At 39.4% G+C, this 24,808-nt stretch overlaps 1 protein-coding gene across 1 annotated transcript in view; it reads left to right on the forward strand.

Moving 5' to 3' along the window:
* Positions 1–24,808, forward strand: part of GRM7 (glutamate metabotropic receptor 7) — a 526,714-nt gene that overhangs the window by 166,731 nt on the left and 335,175 nt on the right. The window contains exon 4 of the mRNA XM_029243336.1: positions 132–286. Within this exon, the coding sequence (XP_029099169.1) occupies positions 132–286 (155 nt within the window). The remainder of the gene's footprint in view (positions 1–131; positions 287–24,808) is intronic.

Raw genomic sequence — 24,808 nt, forward strand, 5'->3', positions numbered from 1 at the left:
TTTTTCTTACTATTGATCACTTACTTTTTGAGAAATATTAACTTGCTTTTCTTCTGCTTGATTCCTAATATGTATGTGTTCAATAGCTGCTCTTTATCATTAAGATATATTTTTAATGTTCCTCTCCACAGGCAGATCCTTGCAGCAGCCAAAAGAGCTGACCAAGTAGGCCATTTCCTTTGGGTGGGATCAGACAGCTGGGGATCCAAAATAAACCCACTGCACCAGCATGAAGATATTGCAGAAGGAGCCATCACCATTCAGCCCAAGCGAGCAACTGTGGAAGGTATGAGTTTTCTCAGTAGCATGATACTCTAAGAGAATGGTCGGTGCTGTGTAGGGTGGCTAAACGTGTGTCTCTTTGTGGGTTGGGTTTTTTACTTAATTTATGCAGGATAGTTTCAAACTTGCAGCCATGAAATACAAATGAGGCCCTATATCTGGTCTCTTCTTTTAGTTGATAGTCTTCTTTTGAAAAGATCATGTTATTTTCATAATAATATCCCAATTAGCATATATCCTTTGTTTTATTATGCTAAAAGAGCTTTCTGAGAGATCATTACCCTTAATGAGAAGTGAAATAATAACACAATAAAAGTGTATATAAGCGAGCTGCATTTTCTAAGAGTATTTTCCCTTTGTAATTTCTCCATTATTTCCGTAGCAGGATAACTATAGGGATTCTTTTTTTTTTTTTCTTTTACATCTTTATTGGAGTATAATTGCTTTACAATGGTGTGTTAGTTTTTGCTTTATAACAAAGTGAATCAGTTATACATATACATATGTTCCCATATCTCTTCCCTCTTGCGTCTCCCTCGCTCCTACCCTCCCTATCCCACCCCTCCAGGTGGTCACAAAGCACCGAGCTGATCTCCCTTTGCTATGCGGCTGCTTCCCACTAGCTATCTGTTTCACATTTGGTAGTGTATATATGTCCATGCCACTCTCTCACTTTGTCACAGCTTACCCTTCCCCCTCCCCATATCCTCAAGTCCATTCTCTAGTAGGTCTGCGTCTTTATTCCTGTCTTACCCCTAGGTTCTTCATGACATTTTTTCCCCTTAAATTCCATATATATGTGTTAGCATACGGTATTTGTTTTTCTCTTTCTGACTTACTTCACTGTGTGACAGACTCTAGGTCCATCCACCTCACTACAAATAACTCAATTTCGTTTCTTTTTATGGCTGAGTAATATTCCATTGTATATATGTGCCACATCTTCTTCATCCATTCACCCGATGATGGACACTTAGGTTGTTTCCATTTCCGGGCTATTGTAAATAGAGCTGCAATGAACATTTTGGTACATGACTCTTTTTGAATTATGGTTTTCTCAGGGTATACGCCCAGTAGTGGGATTGCTGGGTCGTACGGTAGTTCTATTTGTAGTTTTTTAAGGAACCTCCATACTGTTCTCCATAGTGGCTGTACCAATTCACATTCCAACCAGCAGTGCATGAGTGTTCCCTTTTCTCCACACCCTCTCCAGCAACTATAGGGATTCTTTTCCCCCATTACCTCTTGAGGTCCCTTCTGACCCCCAAGATCATACACTGTATGATCCAGCTCAGGCACCAACATCGCCTTGCCTTCCTGGGGCTCTTTTGTTCTTGCGTTCTTTTTCTTTCTCTCTTACCTTCTGAAATTGCTGCCCCTTTTCTTTTCCTTTGCCTTCCTTGCTGCTGCAAAGATTCTTCGAGAGGTAGAAGGAGGAGAGGGCGTTTATTGGCATCTTTCTGATCTAACAAAAGTTGATGATTACAATTTATGTTCTCCTTTAATTTGAATAGTTATTGCTAAAAGAAGACGCTGTAAAGAAAAACAACTCCTCCGCCAGTATCCTGCTTTGTCTTCCTTTTCGGATGGGCAAGGTCTCCAAAGATTCCATAAAACGTGCTTTGCACCTTAAAAAGAACTCCATCCTCTCACTCACAAAGAATCAAATATTTGCCTTTCTTTCTATTCTGTCTCTACTCCAATCTAAGTAATTATTCTCCCCAGAATGCTGCATGTTCTCTCTGGGCCTTTTTAAACAAGCCAGGTTGTGGTTCTGTCACTGTTTCCTTTCTGTGTTATCTCGGGGAGATAAAGATCCCATGAGTCACCCATGTGTTCATTGAGAGGCTTTGAATTAATTTCATTCCCAAATATATGTCCGGAGAAGATTGCCTATCTTCCTACCCAGCCCAATACATCTGCAGATGAGCTACAAGAATAAAAGCCATTTTAACTCTTTCCACTCCTTTTCACTAAAAACGTAACTATCTACTGTGTGCTTTGCTCTGTGCTGAGTTGGAAAAATAAGAAGAGGACAAAAATCCCATCCCCAAAGCATACAGAGCTCAGTAAATGTATCAGAAAATAGTTGATGACTATGTAACATGAGAAATACTGCAGGCACAGTGCGGAATACATGGGTAGATGGTGTGGGGTAAGATAAAATGCAAGCTTGTCTAGGGTGGTGATGCTGTGGTTGCGGAAAGATGCCTGAGAGGAGGTAAAACAGGAAGTGACGCACTAAAGCTCATCAGATAATGCGAAGAAACTCCTCTACTCCAAACCCAGGAGGTGGGAGCAGAGGAGTGAAGGAGCAGGGCATATTGGGGTAACTAAATAATTCATTCTGCAGCCCAATCCTTCATTGTAGCCATCCTTAAATCCTTCCAGTTCTTTTTTTCTTTACATTTTGTTTTTAACATCTTTACTGGAGTATAATTGCTTTGCAATGGTGTGTTAGTTTCTGCTTTATAACAAAGTGAATCAGCTATACATATACATACATCCCCATATACCCTCCGTGTTATGTCTCCCTCCCACCCTCCCTATCCCACCCCTCTAGGTGGTCACAAAGTACCAAGCTGATCTCCCTGTGCGATGCAGCTGCTTCCCACTAGCTATCTGTTTTACATTTGGTAGTGTATATATGTCCATGCCACTCTCACTTCGTCCCAGCTTACCCTTCCCGCTCCCTGTGTCCTCAAGTCCGTTCTCTCTGTCTGCATCTTTATTCCTGTCCTGCCCCCATATTCTTCAGAAACTTTTTTTTTTTTACATTCCATATATATGTGTTAGCATATGGTATTTCTTTTTCTCTTTGTGACTTACTTCACTCTGTATGACAGAGTCCATCCACCTCACTACAAATAACTCAATTTTGTTTCTTTTATGGCTGAGTAATATTCCATTGTATATAAGTGCCACATCTTCTTTATCCATTCATCTGTCGATGGACACTTAGCTTGCTTCCATGTCCTGGCTATTGTAAATAGAACTGCAATGAACATTGGGGTACATGTCTCTTTTTGAATTATGGTATTCTCAGGGTATACGCCCAGTAGTGGGATTGCTAGGTCGTATGGCAGTTCTATTTTTAGCTTTTTAAGGAACCTCCATACTGTTCTCCATAGTGGCTGTATCAATTTACATTCCCACCAACAGTGCAAGAGGGTTCCCTTTTCTCCACACCCTCTCCAGCATTTATTGTTTGTAGGTTTTTTCATCATGGCCATTCGGACTGGAGTGAGGTGATACCTCAAGGTAGTTTTGATTTGCACTTCTCTAATGATTAGTGATGTTGAGCATCCTTTCATGTGTTTGTTGGCAATCTGGATATCTCCTTTGGAGAAATGTCTATTTAGGTCTTCTGCGCATTTTTGGATTGGCTTGTTTGTTTTTTCGATATTGAGCTGCATGAGCTGCTTATAAATTTTGGAGATTAATCCTTTGTCAGTTGCTTCATTTGCAAATACTTTCTCCCATACCGAGGGTTGTCTTTTCATCTTGTTTGTGTTTTCCTCTGCTGTGCAAAAGCTTTTAAGTTACATTAGGTCCCATTTGTTTATTTTGTTTTTATTTCCATTTCTCTAGGAGGTGGGTCAAAAAGGACCTTGCTGTGATTTATTTCATAGACTGTTCTGCCTATGTTTTCCTCTAAGAGTTTTATAGTGTCTGGGCTTATATTTAGGTCTTTAATCCATTTTGAGTTTATTTTTGTGTATGGTGTTAGGGAGTGTTCTAATTTCATTCTTTTAAATGCAGCTGTCCAGTTTTCCCAGCACCACACCAAGGCTGTCTTTTCTCCATTGTGTATTCTTGCCTCTTTTATCAAAGATAAGGTGACGATATGTGTGTGGGTTTCTCTCTGGGCTTTCCATCCTGTTCCATTGATCTGTAGTTCTGTTTTTGTGCCAGTACCATGCTATCTTGATTACTGTAGCTTTGTAGTATAGCCTGAAGTCCAGGAGCCTGTTTCCCCCAGCTCCATTTTTCTTTGTCAAGATTGCTTTGACTATTCGGGGTCTTTTGTGTTTCCATGTATCTATTGTGAAATTTTTTGTTCTAGTTCTGTGAAAAATGCCAGTGGTAGTTTGATAGGGATTGCATGGAATCTGTAGATTGCTTTGGGTCGTGTAGTCATTTTCACACTTTTGACTCTTCCATTTCATGAACATGGTATATCTCTCCATCTGTTTGTATCATCTTTAGTTTCTTTCATCAGTGTCCTGTAGTTTTCTGCATACAGGTCTTTTGTCTATATAGGTAGGTTTATTCTTAGGTATTTTATTCTTTTTGTTGCAATGGTAAATGGAAGTGTTTCCTTAATTTCTGTTTCAGACTTTTCATTATTAGTGTATAGGAATGCAAGAGATTTCTGTGCATTCATTTTTATCCTGCTACTTTACCAGATTCATTGATTAGATCTAGTAGTTTTCCGGTAGCATCTTTAGGGTTCTCTATATATAGTATCATGTCATCTGCAAACAGTGACAGCTTTACTTCTTCTTTTCCGATTTGGATTCCTTTTATTTCTCTTTCTTCTCTGATTGCTGTGGCTAAGACTTCCAAGCTATGTTGAATAATAGTGGTGAGAGTGGACAACCTTGTCATGTTCCTGATCTTAGAGGAAATGTTTTCAGTTTTTCACCATTGAGAACGATGTTGGCTGTGGTTTGTCCTATGTGGCCTTTATTATGTAGAGGTAAGTTCCCTCTACGCTTACTTTCTAGAAGGCTTTTATCATAAATGCGTGTTGAATGTTGTCAGAAACTTTTTCTGCATCTATTGAGATGATCATATGGTTTTTCTCCTTCATTTTGTTAATATGGTGTATATCATTGATTGATTTGCGTATATTGAAGTATCCTTGCATTCCTGGGATAAACTCCACTTCATCATGGTGTATGATCCTTTTAATGTGGTACTGGATTCTGTTTGCTAGTATTTTGTTGAGGATTTTTGCATCTATGTTCATCAGTGATATTGCCCTGTAGTTTTCTATTTCTGTGACATCTTTGTCTGGTTTTGGTATCAGGGTGATTGTGGCCTCGTAGAATGAGTTTGGGAGTGTTCCTCCCTCTGCTATATACTGGAAGAGTTTGAGAAGTATAGGTGTTAGCTCTTCCCTAAATGTTTGATAGAATTCACTTGTGAAGCCATCTGGTCCTGGGCTTTGGTTTGTTGGAAGATTTTTAATCACAGTTTTAATTTCAGTGCTTGTGATTGCTCTGTTTGTATCTTCTATTTCTTCCTGGTTCATTTTCGGAAGGTTGTGCTTTTCCAAGAATTTGTCCATGTCTTCCAGGTTGTCCATTTTATTGGCATAGAGTTGCTTGTAGTAATCTCTCATGACCCTTTGTATTTCTGCAGTGTCAGTTGTTACTTCTCCTTTTTCATTTCTAATTCTATTGATTTGAGTCTTTTTCCTTTTTTTCTTGATGAGCCTTGCTAATGCTTTATCAACTTTATCTTCTCAAAGAACCAGCTTTTAGTTTTACTGATCTTTGCTGTTGTTTCCTTCATTTCTTTTTCATTTATTTCTGATCTGATCTTTATGATTTCTTCTGCTAACTTTGCAGTTTTTTGTTCTTCTTTTTCTAATTGCATTAGGTGTAAGGTTAGGTTGTTTATTTGAGATGTTTCTTGTTTCTTGAGGTAGGATTGTATTGATAGAAACTTCCCTCTTAGAACTGCTTTTGCTGCATCCCATAGGTTTGGGGTCATCCTGATTTCATTGTCATTTGTTTCTAGGTATTTTTTGATTTCCTCTTTGATTTCTTCAGTGTTCTCTTGGTTATTTAGTAGTGTATTGTTTAGCGTGCATGTGTTTGTATTTTTTGCACATTTTTTCCTGCAGTTGATATCTAGTCTCATAGCGTTGTGCGTGGAAAACATACTTGATATGATTTCAATTTTCTTAAATTTACCAAAGCTTGATTTGTTACCCAAGATATGATCTGTCCTGCAGAATATTCAATGAGCACTTGAGAAGAAAGCGTATTCTGTTGTTTTTGGATGGAAAGTCCTATAAATATCGATAAAGTCCATCTTGTTTAATGTATCATTTAAACCTTGTGTTTCCTTATTTATTTTCATTTGGTTGATCCGTCCATTGGTGAAAATGGGGTGTTATAGTCCCCTACTGTGATTGTGTTACTGTCAATTTCCCCTTTTATTTGCCTTATGTATGGAAGTGCTCCTATGTTGGGTGCATAAATATTTACAATTGTATCTTCTTCTTGGATTGATCCCTTGGTCATTGTATAGTGTCTTTCTTTGTCTCTTATAATAGTCTTTATTTTAAAGTCTATTTTGTCTGATATGAGAATTGCTACTCCAGCTTTCTTTTGATTTCCATTTGCATGGAATATCTTTTTCCATCCCCTCACCATCAGTCTGTATGTGTCCCTAGGTCTGAATTGGGTCTCTTGTAGACAGCATGTATAAGGGTCTTGTTTTTGTATCCATTCAGCCAGTCTGTGTCTTTTGGTTGGAGCATTTAATCCATTTACATTTAAGGTAGTTATCGATAGGTATGTTCCTGTTACCATTTTCTTAATTGTTTGGGTTTGTTATTGTAGGTCTTTTCCTTCTCTTGTGTTTCTTGCCTAGAGAAGTTCCGTTAGCATTTGTTGTAGAGCTGGTTTGGTGGTGCTGAATTCTCATAGCTTCTGCTTGTCTGTAAAGGTTATAATTTCTCCATTGAATCTACATGAGATTCTTGCTCGGTAGGGCCATCTTGGTTGTAGGTTTTTCCCTTTCATCACTTTAAATATGTCCTGCCACTCCCTTCTGCCTTGCAGAGTTTCTGCTGAAAGATCAGCTGTTAACCTTATGGGGATTCCCTTGTATGTTATTTGTTGTTTTTCCCTTGCTGCTTTTAATATTTTTTTCTTTGTATTTAGTTTTGTGTGTGTGTGTGTGGTACACGGGCCTCTCACTGTTGTGGCCTCTCCCATTGCAGAGCACAGGCTCTGGATGCGCAGGCTCAGCGGCCATGGCTCACGGGCCCAGCCGCTCCGCAGCATGTGGGATCATCCTGGACCAGGGCATGAACCCGCGTCCCCTGCATCGGCAGGCAGACTCTCAACCACCTCGCCACCAGGGAAGCCCTGTATTTAATTTTTGATAGTTTGACTAGTATGTGTCTTGGCGTGTTTCTCCTTGGATTTACCCTGTATAGGACTCTCTGCTCTTCCTGGACTTGATTGAGTATTTCCTTTCCCATATTAGGGAAGTTTTCAACTATAATCTCTTCAAATACTTTCTCAGTCCCTTTCTTTTCTCTTCTTCTTCTCAGACCCCTATAATTCAAATGTTGGTGCATTTAATGTTGTCCCAGAGGTCTCTGAGACTGTCCTCAATTCTTTTCATTCTTTTCTTTATTCTGCTCTGCTTTAGTTATTTCTACTATGTTATCTTCGAGGTCACTTATCCGTTCTTCTGCCTCAGGTATTCTGCTATTGACTCCTTCTAGAGAATGTTTAATTTCATTTATTGTGTTATTCATCATTGTTTGTTTGCTGTTTAGTTCTTCTAGGTCCTTGTTAAACGTTTTTTGTATTTTCGCCAATTTATTTCCAAGATTTTGGATCATCTTTACTATCATTACTCTGAATTCTTTTTCAGGTAGACTGCCTATTTCCTCTTCATTTGTTTGGTCTGGTGGGTTTTTACTTTGCTCCTTCATCTGCTGTGTGTTTTTCTGTCTTCTCATTTTCCTTAACTTACGGTGTTAGGGGTCTCCGTTTTACAGGCTGCAGGTTCATAGTTCCTGTTGTTTTTGATGTCTGCCAAAAGGTTGGTTCAGTGGGTTGTGTAGGCTTCCTGGTGGAGGGGACTGGTGCCTGTGTTCTGGTGGATGAGGCTGGATCTTGTTTTCTGGTGGGCAGGACCACGTCCATTGGTGTGTTTTGGGGTGTCTGCTACCTTATTATGATGTTAGGCAGCCTCTTTGCAAATGGGTGGGTCTGTGTTCCTGTTTTGAGAGTTGTTTGGCATAGGGTGTCCAGCACTGTAGCTTGCTTGTCGTTGAGTGGAGCTGGGTCTTAGCGTTGAGATAGAGATCTCTGGGAGATCTTTTGCTGTTTGTTATTATGTGGAGCCGGGAGGTCTCTCGTGGACCAATGTCCTGAACTCAGGTCTCCCACCTCAGAGGCACAGGCCTGACACCCCGCCTGAGCACCAGGACCCTTTTAGCCACACGGCCAGGTGCATGGGGAGTTTCTCACCTTTTGGAAAGCCTGAGGCCTTCTGACAGCATTCAGTAGGTGTTCTGTAGGAGTTGTTTCACATGTAGATGTATTTCTGATGTATTTGTGGGGAGGAAGGTGATCTCCACGTCTTACTCCTCTGCCATCTTGAAGATCTCTCTAAATGTTGTTTTTGCAAATGCTCCTGACAGAAGACAGAGATGCAGCCAAAGGTGTTGCGTGTGGTGCCAACTCTCTGGTTCCATGGTTTCCCCCTTCCTGTTCTTTAAAAAGTTTCCCATTCATTGGGAAAACTCTTCCCTCTCCTAGAGTAGTGGTCACTGTGCTATTTGCCTGGTTAACTCCTTTCTATTCTTTGGGTCTCTGCTTAGATATTAATTTTCCTTGGAAGCCATCTGCAACCATTGCACCCCAACCACGTCTGGTTAGGGGCTCCTTCTGTTGCTTCTATTGCACCCTACATACTCCATACCATTATGATATCTCTTTACTTGTCTCTATGTGGAAACCTATCCATTATGCGTCATTGTACCACCAGCACCTTGAACTTGGCCTGGATATGGCAGGTGATCAAACATGTTTTTAAGTGGTTGGATGCCTAGATGGATGGAGGAATTACAGGAAACATAAAGGTACGGCAAAAAATATGGATGATAAGTGGACCAGAGTTGGATCATGAAGGGTCTTAGAAACTACACTTAGAAATTTGTATTTCAGGCAGCATCTGAGTATGAAAATGGGATGTGATAAGAGGGATTTAGAAAGCTCACTCAGATGACTCTGTGGAGGGGTGAAGTGTAAGATTTGGGTGGGTGTCGAAGCAAAGCAACAGATTACAGGGTCTCTTCTGAGGTCCTCTCTTCCTAAGCGGTAGGTACATCATAGGCATGTTAGTAACTCCATGGTTTCTACCTCCAGCTTCCAGATATTTTAGGAAATTACTAAGTACTTCAAAAATTTTATAAATTCTTGAAACAAAATACTTCTTCATGTATATATAGGGATACACAAAGTTATTAAAGTAGACACAAAACAGCATCCTGAACCTGCCAAGAAAAAAGTGGTCTCAAAAATGAAATGGAGGAGAAATGGTATTATCAATGAAAGTACTATTGAAAGGTGACAGAACAGCAACTCTTCATGCCAAGCTCTCCACTCCTCCGCAGATAGAACATGAGGCTTTCCACGTGACTGTTTAGAAATGGTGTGGCTTCTATCTAGCCATATTGTCTTCTGCATTGATAAAAAGAGCAGCCAGGGTTAGTTCACTGATGTTTAGCATGAGACCACAGGATTGTGGCCGTGCATTTAATTTTAGAGCCACTCTCCTAAGGAAGTGAAAAAGGAGATGCATTCCATCGCACTAAGTTTTCTGAACAAAGCTATGAAATATCTCAAATGAAACTACAGAATGTATTCTGTGTGAGCAATTAAGTTTTCCTCTCCTGTGTTTTCTTCCTTTTCTTTTCCTTTTTGGTGGTTGTTCCATGCTGGATGCTACTGGGATGGACATCATCCAAATAGTCATAATACTGCTACATCCCTCTGTCTTTGCCTGGGTTGTGCAATGCTGTACCTTGTAATGTAAATAAGAAAAACCCAATCAATAATCCACATGTCTTTTTTCCTTTCGATCGTATTTTGAACACATTTGGCAAACACATAAATTTTTGGCTTCTCTTCTGTGTATCTGCATGAACAATTAACGACAAATCGCCTTAGGCCAAAGGGCTAGCAAGTGCATTGCCCCTGTGAAAGTCATGTTCATCTTCTTTTAGCTTCTATCTGTATTTATTTTCCATTTGTAGAAAACAAGTCCTCAGTGTTTGCTAGCCCAGGGGGTCATTTTCCCCCACTTTCAATTAGATGATGATAGGAACCGTGCCCGGGAAAGGTCACCCCTGGCCCTGTTGTCTGCCCAGCATTCACGGGAGATCTCAGAGTGTTTCCAGACTTGGCAGCACTTCTCCAGCTCCTGAGCCAAATCTCTTCTATCATTTTTAGTTTTTCTGTATTGTCTGATGAGTCAAGGGACCCCTGGCATTTCCCTCTCTTCTGTTGCCCCATTAACAGGGATTCCCCAGTCACTGTCTCCAGCCCTGAACAAGTCCTCAAAGCAAAATGGCCAAATCGCCTCCCACTCTTTGCCCTCCAAAATGCTCTACTTCTCTGAGGGTAGGCTGTCCTGGGCATCCTCTGCTTATAGCCAGCAAGGATCATGGGCCAGGTTCTTTTCATCTCTGACATAATCATTAACATTAGGGAGCGAGCATAATGAAGGGTGGATTTTCAAAGCCGACTCCAATGGTTCTGACTATTGGTGATGATTTTCAAATGGGTGTATAGCACAGCTTGGTTCCTGAATTAAATCTGTGATACGTGTAAGAAAAGACAAAAAGCGCTCTGGACCTGGCATGAAAAAATTGGTTATTTCATGCATTTTCTAACTCAAGATAGAAACAGTTTCTTTATTTTTTCTTAAAACCAGAGATCAAAGCTTTGAAGAACTGAACTAAAATGTTTTTGGCTCCAATTTAGATATACCCTCCTTTAGTCTTCCTTGATTACCTGGAATGTTCCACACACATCATAAAGTTTTGTTAGGGGAATGAGAGAAAATGCCAAGAAATGAAATATTGCCTTAAACCACAATATTATTTCTAAGCAATGCTATAATTAATAAAATACCTATAACCTTGTTTAATGAAAGAGCAGTGAGACTATTCCATGTTCAGTGTTATGACAGTTTTTTTCATCGAATCTGTCATAAATGTTTATAAGCTCTAGCAAGGAATCAGCCACTGATCTAAACACTGAGCTATAGCGAGTGACAATGCAGATCACACCCCTGCTCTCCTGGAGTTACCCTCCTAATATGGAGTTGACAAGTGATATAGAAGAGTATAGATAAGAAAATATCGCATTGGGATAATTACTATGAAGTGTATTTCCTTAAGGACCAACTTGTAAATTATTGAGATACAAATGAAAAAGAAAGAAGAGAGACAAGGCAACCAGTATACCATGCAGGTTAAAAAAAAATAAGAGATTTGGAGGATCTGTAGGAATGTCAGTAGCTCAAACCTCTTGAACCTGTTCTGGACTCCTGGCACATATTCATATCAGATCCTTACACTGCCTAAAATACCCAAGGTTTCCCATTTCACTGTTTCTGACTGATCTGGAAAATACTGGGGTTTTTGTGGTTGATCAAATCATTAATGTTTTTAAAGACTTCCTTCTTTTTCCAGAGTTAGTCTATGCTGAGAAACCAAACTCAATGCTCCCGCAGTCCAAAAGGTGTCACATACCCCCTTTATGACAAACACAAATCATACTCATGAGCAGCAAGCCCCACTGGAATCTGATCCTTTAGGACAGTGCCTAAGACCCATGGCTTCCCTGGGATTATCCATCTTTTTTTTTTTTCTGAAACTTTGGCATTTACTAATGTAGCCCTAGCATATAGTAAGTCCTAAAAAAACAAATTTATCATTTTTGTCTGTTATATCTGAATCTATCTATAATACCTGAACATGCAAAAGACTGCATATTTATATGAATTTGAAGTTTCTTAGGATGGCAGAAATATCATCCAAAATGGCTTTTCTCTCTGACTTTGTATTCTAAGATATTTAGTCCAAAAGGTCTCCACTTCAGGATTTGACCAGAAATTTCAAAGGTGGGTTTATACACTTTTCTATTCGCTTCCCTTAAGAGTATCTCTTGCCTTCTTTGTTCATCTTGCCTTTTCTTTCATATTTTGAGAGACTTCCCATGCAGGACTGACACGATGGCTCAATTAGGCGATTTCCTGAGATGTTTCAGACAAACACAGAAAGGCTCAGCCTTGACTCCTCAGAAAGCAGAAAGTACAGCAGAGGCTGCCTCTGTTTGTGTTAGACATTTCATTGGGAACTTCCTTTCCAAACTGTACTGCTTGTTTCTTTCATAGATGGTATATTTGGTGTTGTATCTAAAAGGTGTCACCATACCCAAGGTCATCTAGATTTTCTCTTACGTTATCTTCTAGGAGTTTTATAGTTTTGTGTTTTAGATTTAGCTCTAGGATCCATTTTCAGTTAATTTTTGTGTAGACTGTAAGGTGTGAGTCTAAACTGAATTTTTCTCATGCGGATGTCTAGTTGTTAAAGCACCATTTGTTGAGGAGACTATCTTTGCTCCATTGTATTGCCTTTGCTCTTTTGTCAAAGATCAGCTGACTATATTTATGGGGGCCTATTTCTGGATGCTCTCTTCTGTTCCATTGACCTATTTGTCTATTATTTCTCAGATCCCACATTGTCTTGATTACTATCACTTTATAGTAAGTCTCGAAGTTGGGTAGCATCAGTCCTCCACCTTCATTCTTCTCCTTCCATATTGTGTTAGCTATTGTGAGTCTTTTGCTTCTTCATGTAAACTTTAGAATCAGTTTTTGGTATCCATAAAATAACTTCCTGAGATTTTTATTGGGATTGCCTTGAATCTATAGATCAATTTGGGTAGAACTGACATCTTGACAATATTAAGTTTCCCTCTCCATGAACATGGAGTATTTCTACATTTATTTAGTTCTTCTTTGATTTCATTCATCAGTGTTTCGTAGTTTTTCTCATATAGATCTTGTACATATTTTATTAGATTTATACCTAAGGATATAATAAGGATAGTTTTATGTCTTCTTCCCAATCTATATAACTTATATTTCCTTTTTCTTGCCTTAGTGCATTAGCAAAGACTTCCTTTATGAAAGTGAAAAGGTATAGTGGGAGGGGACATCCTTGCTTTGTGGTTTATCTTAGTAAGGGAAAGCTTTGAGTTTCTCACCATTAAGTATGATGTTAGCTGTAGATTTTTTTGTAGATATATACTTTTTTTTTAACAAACTTAGACTATAAGGTAAAATAAAATAAAAATTCAGATAGTTTCAAGAACGATTGTTGCCTTCACTATACACGCCTACAGTTAGAACCAGGTAATAACATAGGTAATGTTATTTTGTTAAATTTTATCGTGAAATGAAGCCATTTTATATCCATAGGAATTCTATGTAGGAATAGGAATTAGGAATTCTATGAAAATATTTATGCAAGGATTGTCTTTGAAGAAAAATGTAAGCTAGGGAATGCTTTTATAATTGTGAAATCAGCACAGCTATGGTTCATTGATTGGCAAAAACATTATTTTAAAAAAGAGAGAGAGGTGTAATATTTCAAACAGATACCCTACTGTTTTGAAATTAGAAATGTATAAATATTGATAACCTAATTTTAATTTTGATTTGAAAAGCAGAATGTGAAAATGTCTTAATAAAACATTTTTTAGGCCGAGGAATATGACACTGATAATATTATTTTGGGATTCCATTCACTTGGCACATTCCACACTGCATTGATTCCTTGCTTAAAATAAATCATGACTTTTATGTGCTCTTTGCCCAACTGAGAACTGATTGTGTGTGTAATGTGTGCTCAAGGTTACATACTGTTCCTCTAACTATAGCTCCAGCAACTTTCCTCCCTGAGTCATCACATTCTGGAATTTTTACTTTATAAATATACCTCCCCCTTTCTTTTACCCACTCCAAAATTGTATTCACTGTCATCACATCATCATTAATGTTTATTTTATTTTCTTTCTTTATTTATTTATTTTGCGGTACGCGGGCCTCTCACTGTTGTGGCCTCTCCCGTTGCGAAGCACAGGCTCCGGACGCACAGGCTCAGTGGCCATGGCCCACGGGCCTAGCCGCTCAACGGCATGTGGGATCTTCCCGGACCGGGGCATGAACCCGTGTCCCCTGCATCGGCAGGCGGACTCTCAACCACTGCGTCACCAGGAAAGCCCTAATGTTTCTTTATATCACAGAATTATAGGTAATGAGCTGTTAGATGTGGAAGAGATCATTTATTGTCAATCAGTTAACAAATGTTGGCTGTCTACTCTCTGGCACTGACCAGGTACTGGTAACCAGGAAACAAAAATTCTTTCCCTCGTGGAGATTAAGGTATAGCAGAGGGAGAGAGATAATTATTAATAGGCTTAATAAATAAGTAAATAATACACAGTGTTAGCTGTTGGTAAATTGTATAAATTTTATCTCTTTATGGATATTCTCATTTTGTTTATTCATCATTTCCTAGTTTTCTTTCTTTATTCATGATTTCCTTTAAATATTTGAGCATATTTAAGACAATTGCCTCAAAATCTTTTTCTAGTAAGTCCAATGTCTGGGCATACTAATGGATGGTTTATGTCATTTCCCCCCTTTGAATGTACTATACCTACCTATTTCTTTGTATGCTTTGTGATTCTTTTGTTGAAAACTGGGCATTTGAATATTATAATGTGCTACCTCTGAAACTCATATTCTCCATCTCTCCCAGGGTTTGATGTTCTTGCTTGTCAAAGGCAGAAGTTGTTGGTTTGTTTAGTGACTTCTCCAAACTTAAAAAGACAGTATTCCTTATCATAGGTGGTCACTGAACTGCCTGCTCTGTTAGCTTGTATTCAGCTAGCATTTTGACAGAGATTTCCTTGAATGCCAGGAGCTAAAACAAAAAGAATACTTTTCACAGCTGATTAATTTATTAGGTCTGCCATGACAAAGTCTTATAGACTGGGTGGCTTAAACAGCAGAAATTTATTGTTTCACAGTTAGGAAGACTAGAAGTCCAAGATCAAGGTGTTGGCAGGGTTATTCCTTGTTAGGGTTATGAAAGAAAATCTCTTCCATGCCTCTTGCCTACCTTCTGATGATTTGCTGGCAATCTTGGTATTTCTTGGGTCCTTTTCATCTTCACATGATGATCTCCCTATGTGTGTATGTCTCTCTGTTCTGATTTTCCCTTTTATGAGGATGCCTTTCATATTGGAAAGGGTCCACGCTAAAGACTTCATCTTAACTTTACTAATTACATTTGTAATGACCTATTTCGAATAAGGTCACATTTGAGATGCTGGGGTTTTGGGTTTCAACATGTGAATTTTGAGGGAGACTTAATTTAACATGTAGCACTCAGTCTTTGTGGATTGGCTCTGTTCTGGGGCCTTCCTTCCACACATAACCAGGCTGTTTGTAATTCTGCCTTAGCCTTTACTTCCTGCTTGTGCTGAACCTAGAGATTAGTCAAAGATGAAAGTTTAAGGTCAGGTCTTCTCATGATTTTTCTGAGCATCCATCCAGCCCTGGATATATGTGTGACTTTCTAAATTCCCCAGTATACACAGGGATTTCTGAATGTCCTAATTTCCCAAAGAAACTCTTTTCAGATTTTCCTCCAAGGCTTTCTGCTGTCTGTTGTTTGTTTCCACCATAATATTTTGTTCTAGATGACAATTGGTTTTCCATTCACCTTATAATGTTTATGAACAATGCCTATGTTCTTCCCTCCCTCAATGAGTCCCACGTTAGGTAAAACAGAGATAAGTATGTTGTGTCAATCCTTCAGGTAGTCCCCATAAAGGTTGGAATAGAGAAACGCAGTACTTTGCTAATAAAGTCTACTCTGCTTTGTCCTGAGAACCAAGTACTAGGGTCTCCCCCTATGAATGCAGGCTGTGGTCTTCAGGTCTTCAAGACTGCCATTGAGGTAGGGTGGGGTGGGACAAAGAAAATAAAAATGCCACAAATCTTTTCTGCTGTTTTCAAGTTGGCCTTTTTCTTGATTCAGCATTCACTTAATTACTGTAAATCTTTGACCATTGTCCAGAGTTCTGGCAAAGTTGGTTTTGACAGTTTCTGCTTATTTTCAATATTTCTGTTGAGGGACAGGAGTTTGGAGATGCCTGTTCTGTTGTTTTGTTGACATCACACCTGACAAGTGCTATAAAGAAAGAAACAGTAGGGCAGGGTAAGGGACATCATCAGCAGTGGTGGTGGGTGTTGCAGTTTTAAACAGAGTGGTCAAGGTAGGTTTCATTGACAAGACGACTTTTGATAAATGATTCAGGGAAGTGAAGGGACCAAGTATATGGCTGGGGGAAGATTATACTGAGCACAGAAAGCAGTACAAGGGTCCTAGAGCAGGAAGATCCCTGGTGTATGTGGGAAAGAAGGAAGCTGATGAGGCTCTAACAGAGTGAGCAAGAAGGAGCTAAAGTCAAAAGATAATGGGAGGAATGGGAGGATGGGATCACACAGGACCTTGAAGGCTGTTATAAAGATTTTACCATTTATTATGAGTAAAGTAGAAGATCTTTGCAGCATTTGAACACAAGAATAACTTGATCTATCCAACACGTTAAAAAGGATAATACTAGCTCTTCGGTTGAATATAGGGGAACAAGGATGGAGTCTGGGAGAGTGGTTCTGATGCTGTTACAGTACACCATGGAAGAGATGATAGTAGAATGAAACTGGGAGGAAGCAATGAAGGTAATGAGAAGTGTATGGATTTAAAATCTAATTTGAAAGTAAAGCCAATGGGATTTTGGACATAAGAAAGATAAGTCAAGAATGATTGCAAAGTTCTTTGCTTGAGCAACCAGAGAGATGGAATTGTCATTAGCTGATGGGGAAAACAGTAATTAGAGCAGTTTTTATGTGAACAGACAACAATGTCAAATTTGGATGTGTTGAGCTGGAAATATTTATTAGACATCCAAGTGGAGATTTGAAGTAGACAATTGGGAATGTGAGCCTGGAACTTTTAAGAGGCTTTTGGAAAGAGAATTATTTTCCTGGAATCATTGAAATAGAGATGACATTTAAAGAAGTAATATAGAAAATAATAGGGAACCAAAGAGTGATTGCTCTAACATTCCGATATTAAGAGGCTGGGAAGAGGAGAAAGTAGGTTGACCAGTGAGATCACATAAAAACAACATGAGCCTGGTTTCTTGGAACCAGGTTAAGAAAATATTTCAGAGTATAAGTATTTTATCAGCATCATCAAAATGTTATTGCTTAGTCAGGTAGAGGTAATGGAGAACTGACCATTTAACTTGGCAGTGTGGAGTTCATTGGTGATTTTTTGACCAGTTGTTACATTGGAGTGGTGTTGGAAAAAGCCTGGTTGAAGTACGTTTAAGAGAGAAATGGAAGAGTGAGTCTATAGTTAAATATCATCCCCTAGAACTACTACTACCCTCTCCCAGTTTTCATACCACAGACCTCGAGGAAGGAGGACATGGTCACCCAGATCTTTTGAGTATATTCAAAGGATATTCCACTGTAAATGGCAAAAGAGGGGCAATATATAGGACAAATAATAATTCCGTCCTCCAGAATATCAAGCCAATTTTGCGTATGAGGTCATGTCCTGACACATAGAGTAAAAGGCTTAGAGGAAGGCAGGTATTTACTATCGTTGCAACATGATGCAGTCTACTTCTAGGCATTTGTTTCATACATTTGTACTTGTTTATATTTTGGCTTATAGAAAATATGTGGTGTGTGTGTGTGCATATGTGTGTGTGTGTGTTATATAATCACCACCAACTGTATTGCTAGATACAGAGAGAGTGAACTTAGGTATGAATATAACTGAGCTCACTTCTTATGTTGCACCACCATTGAGCTACAGTGCTAAGTAGGCATGGGAAAATATTTCCACTCCAGTTTTCTCATATAGAAAATGAATGGAAAGGATTAAATGATTAGTGAGAAATTTTGTAGCCCTCACGTTCTCTGATTATCTATTGCAAAAAACAAAAGTGTGTGTGTGTGTGTGTGTGTGTGTGTGTGTGTGTGCAATGTAGGCAAAAAGAACTAACAAGGCTGTCGCCGAGAGGAGTAGGTGAAAGAAGAAAGAGCAGAAATCACAAGTATAGCAAAGTTCTGAGGACAGGATTAAAATAGATGGAAAAAAACCTGAAAATACCCACCTGGGTTTTATTCATGTATAGTACAGTTAGAAAACAATGAAATTAATAGAGGAGAAGTTGAAGAAGAAGAAAAACAGGAAGGGGAACCAGGGAGAGGTGAAGTGTAAAATCGGAAGCTGAGAGAAAGGAAGAAATATACAAATAGAGAGTAGAGGGCAAGAAAATCGCAAATACCTTAACCCTTTGAAAAGCCCTGTCCTTGAAACTAATGAGTCCAAACATACTGTTCTTCTGTTTTCAGAGCTATTTTTTAAATTCTTATCACAAGAAAAAGGAAAGACTTTTTTTATCTGTTTTCACCATTTAGAAGAGCCCCGACTTGGTCCGTCACCTGGAAGAAGGCAGTTAGATAAAGACTGAGAATAAGGCCTCTTTCTTTGTCAGCACTGGGTCATCCCAAGAGCCCACAAACTCACCTGTGGGCTGTGAAGAACCGTACCTACAGTAGTTAAAAAATGTCATTAGTTTAGACTGAGTGTGAATAATAAGAGAGAGGCCCTTGAAACGATTAAATGCAGAGCTGACTATGAAAGCAAAGCTGAAGTGAGAATTTAAAGGCCCATTAACTTAGCCAAAAGGATGGCTGAAAGAAAAATCATTTATAAAAATTGGCAGGTTGAAGGGGCTTCTTTAATGTTCTTTAACAAAAATTAGATGTTTGATAATCTCTTCTTTCTTCGATAAGCAGGGGGAAAACCCCTCAAAATTAGTAATCTTTTTTTTTCAGGTTCAGTATGTTCTAGATGTTAGGTGTGTGCTATTAGGTTAATTAGAATTTTAAAGTTAAAATGACCTTCTTCCAACTTTAAGTAGAAACTCTTTTCTTCTCTTAGTCAATTGTGAAAGAGGATGTCTTTCACAGTATTTGTCACTTGACTTAGAAAGTTGCTTCCCTAACCTCTTAATGCTCCATCCTCTTTAATTTTGCTAAAACTATTTTTTCTTAAAATTCACATTTTAGACAAAAATAACAGTTTGTCTTTTGGATTCGAGGAGGTTTTGGCACAAGACAACATGTTTGAGTTTTCGAAGCCCCTTACTTAACATAAATTCAACACACTTTGTTTGAGTACAGCCCAGAAATCCTAATAAGTTCTAGAGATGAGGGATAGGATACCACCCCCATATTAAAGGTACTCTTGGTGTATTGGGGGAATCAGATAAAAAAAATCAGACCATCATAATGATCTCAGAGAGACACAGTGAGCGGTCTTGAAGAGAAATCTTAGTTCCCTGCCCAGGAATTGAACCTGGGTAGCCTGGATGAAAACTAGGAATCCTATCTGCTAGCTCACCAGGGGCTGGAGGCTAGAGGCAAAGTGGCCCTGGCTCATGCCCCGGTCTGAAAGCAAGAATGTTTCAAGGAGGCAAAACTGTAAAAACAGGTGCAAAGTTTATTATTAGAGATGCAGCACAAGTAGGAGAGCACACAGAGAAGTAGTTTGTTTATCTACGACTGAAGCAAGGCAGAAATACACACCCAGGGAGAAAGGGTATGGGTGTCCTCTCTGATGACGGGGAGCCCAGTAAAGAGGCGGTTACATCATTTATATAGGACAGTTCTGCCGGGTCTTTGTTTACCTGTGGCCGATTATCTCATTTCTTTTCCCACATCTGACCTGCCCTAGGGTCTGCCCCCATCTGTCTGCGCGTCTTTTCGCCAAGACGGATTCCAGCGCGGAGGCCTGTGGGATGCCTGACATCACCTGTTATGGGATAGCACCCCTCCTTTTTGACCCCCAAGGAGCCCTCCTGTGCATGTACAGTCAGGGACATTTTCCTTGACCTCAGGAGTGCTCGTCTTACCTCTTCAGCAGAGCTCAGCTCTTGCCACTAACTTTGTCCTTGGAGTGTCTGGGGAAACACAGCCTCAGTTTTACTCCACTTGACAAACACACACCAGCTGTCCAGCCCAGGGGCCCATCTATCTCCTGCCTCATTAATGTCAGAGGGTGAATTGTGAGAATAGGGGTTTGCATGAACACTAATAGAGTGCATTAGCTGACAAGAGTGGGTGACACAAGAGTTGATCCTTAAAGAACTAATAGTAGGTGACCTAGTTAAGAAGGGGTTGAGGCGTTCCCTTTAGCGAGAACAGAATTTGCAAAGAGCCAAACGCAGCAAACAGCATGTTGACGTATTAGAACGAGGTGGAGGTTGTGAAGAAGTTTGGTTGAGTGGTGGAGAGATTGGCAGGAACCAAATCGTAAACAACGCTGAACATGCTTTCCTGATGGCATGTGGACCAATCTGAGCCTTTGGATACCAGCATTTATCCTAAGAGAACCAGAATGCCTATGGGGGAGCAAAAGGCTCCAGAAGAGTGACTTGCTACTTGGAAGAATCTAGGTCTAGCCTTCCTGAAGCTACTAGTAAATGTTATACAAAAGCCAGTAAGCTCCCTTAACTTATCACAGCTCAAGATAAGTTAAACTCACCTATAATACAACCTTCTTGTGTTCTCACTGTTCTTTAGTTGCATTTCCTGACTTGAATTTATTTTTGTATCCTGTTGGCTTCTTTTTTAAACCTTTTGAACATTTTTATTGAGGGGTAATGTGCATAGATGAGAATATGTAGATCTTAAATGCACCACTGAATGACTTTATATACACACACACACACACACACACACACACAGGAAGGTAACCACCACAAAAATCAAAACAAAAAACATTTCTGTCACGCCCGATAAATCCTCTTGGTTCCATTTCCTCTCACTAATTAAGGGATTAATTTTGTCTTCTCTTTCATTTAATACAAATAGAATTATTCATCTGACAGTAGATCAATGTTGCCTATCTCTGAACTTCGTAGAATCACACATGTACCTATGGAATCAGACTCTGCCTGTGCGTTTGCGTACTTGTGTGTCTGAATTCTTTCCGTCACTATAATGTTGTAGAAATGGGTCTTTACTGTTGCATATAATGGTGGCTGCTTGTTTTTATTGCTGAGTAAATAGTCCAGTGTGCTCACACACCACAAAGTGTTTATGCACTGATACATCATAACCGTTTGTTTTACGGTACTCTCACAATGTAATTCCTGATATTTCCTATTTCAAGCCGAGAGACTATTAAGAAACAAATATCCCCGTTTTATTAATTTTGAAGAATATGTCTTACTGGGTAAATCCATATTCTTGCTCATTTTTCAGCTAATGTACCATTTTAGCCAAGTATCCTACTACTCTTTTCTTCATCTTATGTCTCACTGTCATCGAACCCCCTCGATGAGCTTTTGATGCAGTCAGAAAGAAAAGCCACAAAGAAAAGCAATACACGTGGATGGAAAAACATGGGAAAGTCAGAGAATACAGAGAGATATGGTAATATAATGCACGTTGTATTGGAAAAGATTATTTATGATCTAAGCCTGAGTTGTCTCACAAGTATTGTAGACTTCATGAGGTCCTGAGATTAATGATGAAACCAACAGGTTTTAAATTTAGATGAAATTTCTATTGGTAGTTCTACCTATAAACTCAATTGCCTCGTGATCTGTGTGTTTACATAGCAATATATGTTAAGTAGAGAGTTCAATTATTTGGTGAATTTAATGAATATAGAAACTGTCTTCTGACAGGTCCTTAAGGTAGAGTAATTAATCACGTGATTTCCTTCTTAGCAAACAGATTGTTTTTCGAAATTTATGATCTCTGTTATATATATATATTTTTTTCTGTGTTTACACAACAAATTGTAGAAGAAATTTCTCTTTTCCTGTTTCAGTGCATAGTTGAACATTCCCCAGTTTGTGGCAGTTGGTGTTTTAAGTCAAATACCAGTTTGGAAAACGTCAGTTACTCTGACACTGACCTTTGGAGCACTAATTTATTCTAACCTCAGGGAATTTGCTTTATAGGGATAAACTGAGCATTAAAATTTTGTCTGATGTTTTTAAAAAGGTTTTATGGAATTTCTTATGTATATATACCAACTGAAACACAGCATGTTGACACTTTTCCAATACTTTCGGGTGACGTGGGTTTTCAAAAAACGTCTTGAATTCGTTGTTTTAATTATCAGTATCATTCATGAAGATGCTGGTGACTTACGCTATGACCTCCTTATGTCACTGTCAATGTGAATGGCCTCTAGCAAATTAATGCTTGATTCCAAGAAAAACTCAAGAATATTAAGATCATAGTCAATAGTGAAACAAAAACAGGATTCCCTTGAAATTAGCTGTGTAAATAATAATAATAAGGAATATAAGGGGGCTTTGTTTCATTTTCCCTCCATGGATAGGGTTTTAAAATAATTATATGGAAATATTTATCATAACAGTTATGATGATGGTGATAACAGGAATGACATTACTAGTGCACCTGTTAAACCCTTGTAATGTGCCAGGTTAAGAAATACAGTCTTGAAAGTAAGAACTGCTTTTACCCGTATCCTATAGACAAAAAAAATGGATGTGTGGATAACTTGCCCAAAGCTAAACAAATAATGTCTGCATTTCTATAAGAATCTCCACATATTGAGTCATTTAAATATTTGTAGCATAAAAATATAATAGGGATACATTTATCCTTTCAAATGATGTAGCAATGAAAACTTTGGGGTTTCTGGGCTTTCTCCCTACTTCTTTGGTTTATATATGTATTTTTCTCTCTTGGTCATGGAGAGATGTTTGCCTAAATAAGTTCATGGGTAAGAAACAACACAGAAACCAGGCTGGAGCGTGCGTTCAATCCTAATGCATCATTGCTTAAGGGAATACAGTCGACCCTCCACATCCAACATCTTACTGAATCTACAGATGCAGAACCTATGGATGCGGAGGCCCCCCTGTATCTATAGTAAAGTGAAGTCCAGATCGTCTGAGGAAAATAAACAACCCCTTTTATATCCTCCCAAAAGCGTGAGCACGCTCGATTCTTAACAAAGTGAAAAGAGCTTTGAAATTAGATTTCAGTGACAACCGTAGTCATTAAGGGTGCCAGCATCTGTTGAGCAACAGTCAGCCAAAAAAAATTTTTTTTCACTTCTTTTGAAGGGAAAACAACACCTTAATCATGCAGTTTCATACGAGGAGGTCTACTTAAAAGTCCAAATGATCATTATTGGATAAGAGTTTTCTTTCTTTTAATGTTGGGCTAATTTCGTCTTGAATACTTATTCAATGTAACTGCAGGTGTATTACTATTATATTCTTTTTACCTGCAAATGGTGATGCATCATAGTGACTCTAGCCTTTCTTCTATTAAAGGGCTCAACTTTAAAGGTGTTTCCAGGAGATGTCTTTGTTAGTTATTGGCCGTATCATTAGACAAGGAGGTTTAACTAAGGGCTCTGTGTATCAAGGGAGAAAGGAAGAGACATTGAAGAGAAGTAAAGGACATTTAGAACGAGGGATTGGGACTGAGGTCTGGGAGACAGGGTGACTGAGAGGGGCTGAGAGAACAAGAGGAGGGGTGGGGGACTCGGAGGATGGCTACAGAGGGGGAGATGGAGAGAGGGAGGGAGGGAGAGAGGGAGAAAGAGAGAGAGAGAGAGAGAGAGAGGGAGGGAGGAAGGGAGGGAGGGAGGGGGGGAGAGGGAGAGAGGGAGAGAGATGCCTGGAGAAAGAAACAGGCAGACAGACAGATGGAAAAGAAACACAGGGACAGAAAGGGCAAAGACAAGCTCCAGATTCACGAGCTTATGCTCAAGATCACGTGGGGTGGGGAATGGGGACACAGGGAAGAGGGGAGTGTATGTGTAAGTCTGCTTTGAAAGAAGGAGGAGATTTCTGGGTGAATATACATTATACACCCAGTCACAGAGCAACATCCTCAAGAAAGGCGAACCCCTGGAGTGGAGAGAGAGTGTTTATTTTATCTCTACACGTTGAATCCAGTCCTTCCTGGTTAATGTGAAATTTGCTTGGGCGGATGGGGGGCTGAGATCACGTGACTCTCCCTTCTCATATCCTTGCCTTATTGTAAGAGACCCTCATTTAACTGGGTCCTGCTGCTTAGTGATGGTCTTCAAAGAGAGCAGTACTGTTGTGCTCTAGCCAGGAGGGGGCTCAGTCCCTAATTATGCAGAGAGATGGGCTCCTCCACGCAGCTTTGCTGAAACAATACTGCAGTCAAGTCTACCCGGGGGACAGAGGGGGCTTGGGAAGTATTAGGTGAGTGGTTTCCCTTACCTGCCTATAGTAACAACCTGTTTGTCGTAGCTTTTTAATTTAAAATGCTTATGGTTCATACACGTAAACTGCTTGAGAAAGCGCCTAGCACACAGTAAACACAAATGTCATTTCTGTTGTAATTACCACCACTATCCTGGTTGTTACTCCACCCTTTATCCCTGCAACCTCTCACCTACACACAGTGCATCCACGCATCCATCCATCAGCCTTCCTCTCTCTGCATGTTTGTGTGTCTCTCTGAATAGGCTTTGTCTCTCCCTCTCCTCTGTCTCTCTGGCTGGCCTTCTAGCATATATCCTTCTATGCACACATAACAAAGAGTATTTGAAATGCAC

This window comes from Monodon monoceros, unplaced genomic scaffold (genome assembly GCF_005190385.1).
Source record: "Monodon monoceros isolate NGI ecotype Baffin Bay Population unplaced genomic scaffold, NGI_Narwhal_1 Super_Scaffold_3, whole genome shotgun sequence".
NCBI classification, from domain to species: domain Eukaryota; kingdom Metazoa; phylum Chordata; class Mammalia; order Artiodactyla; family Monodontidae; genus Monodon; species Monodon monoceros.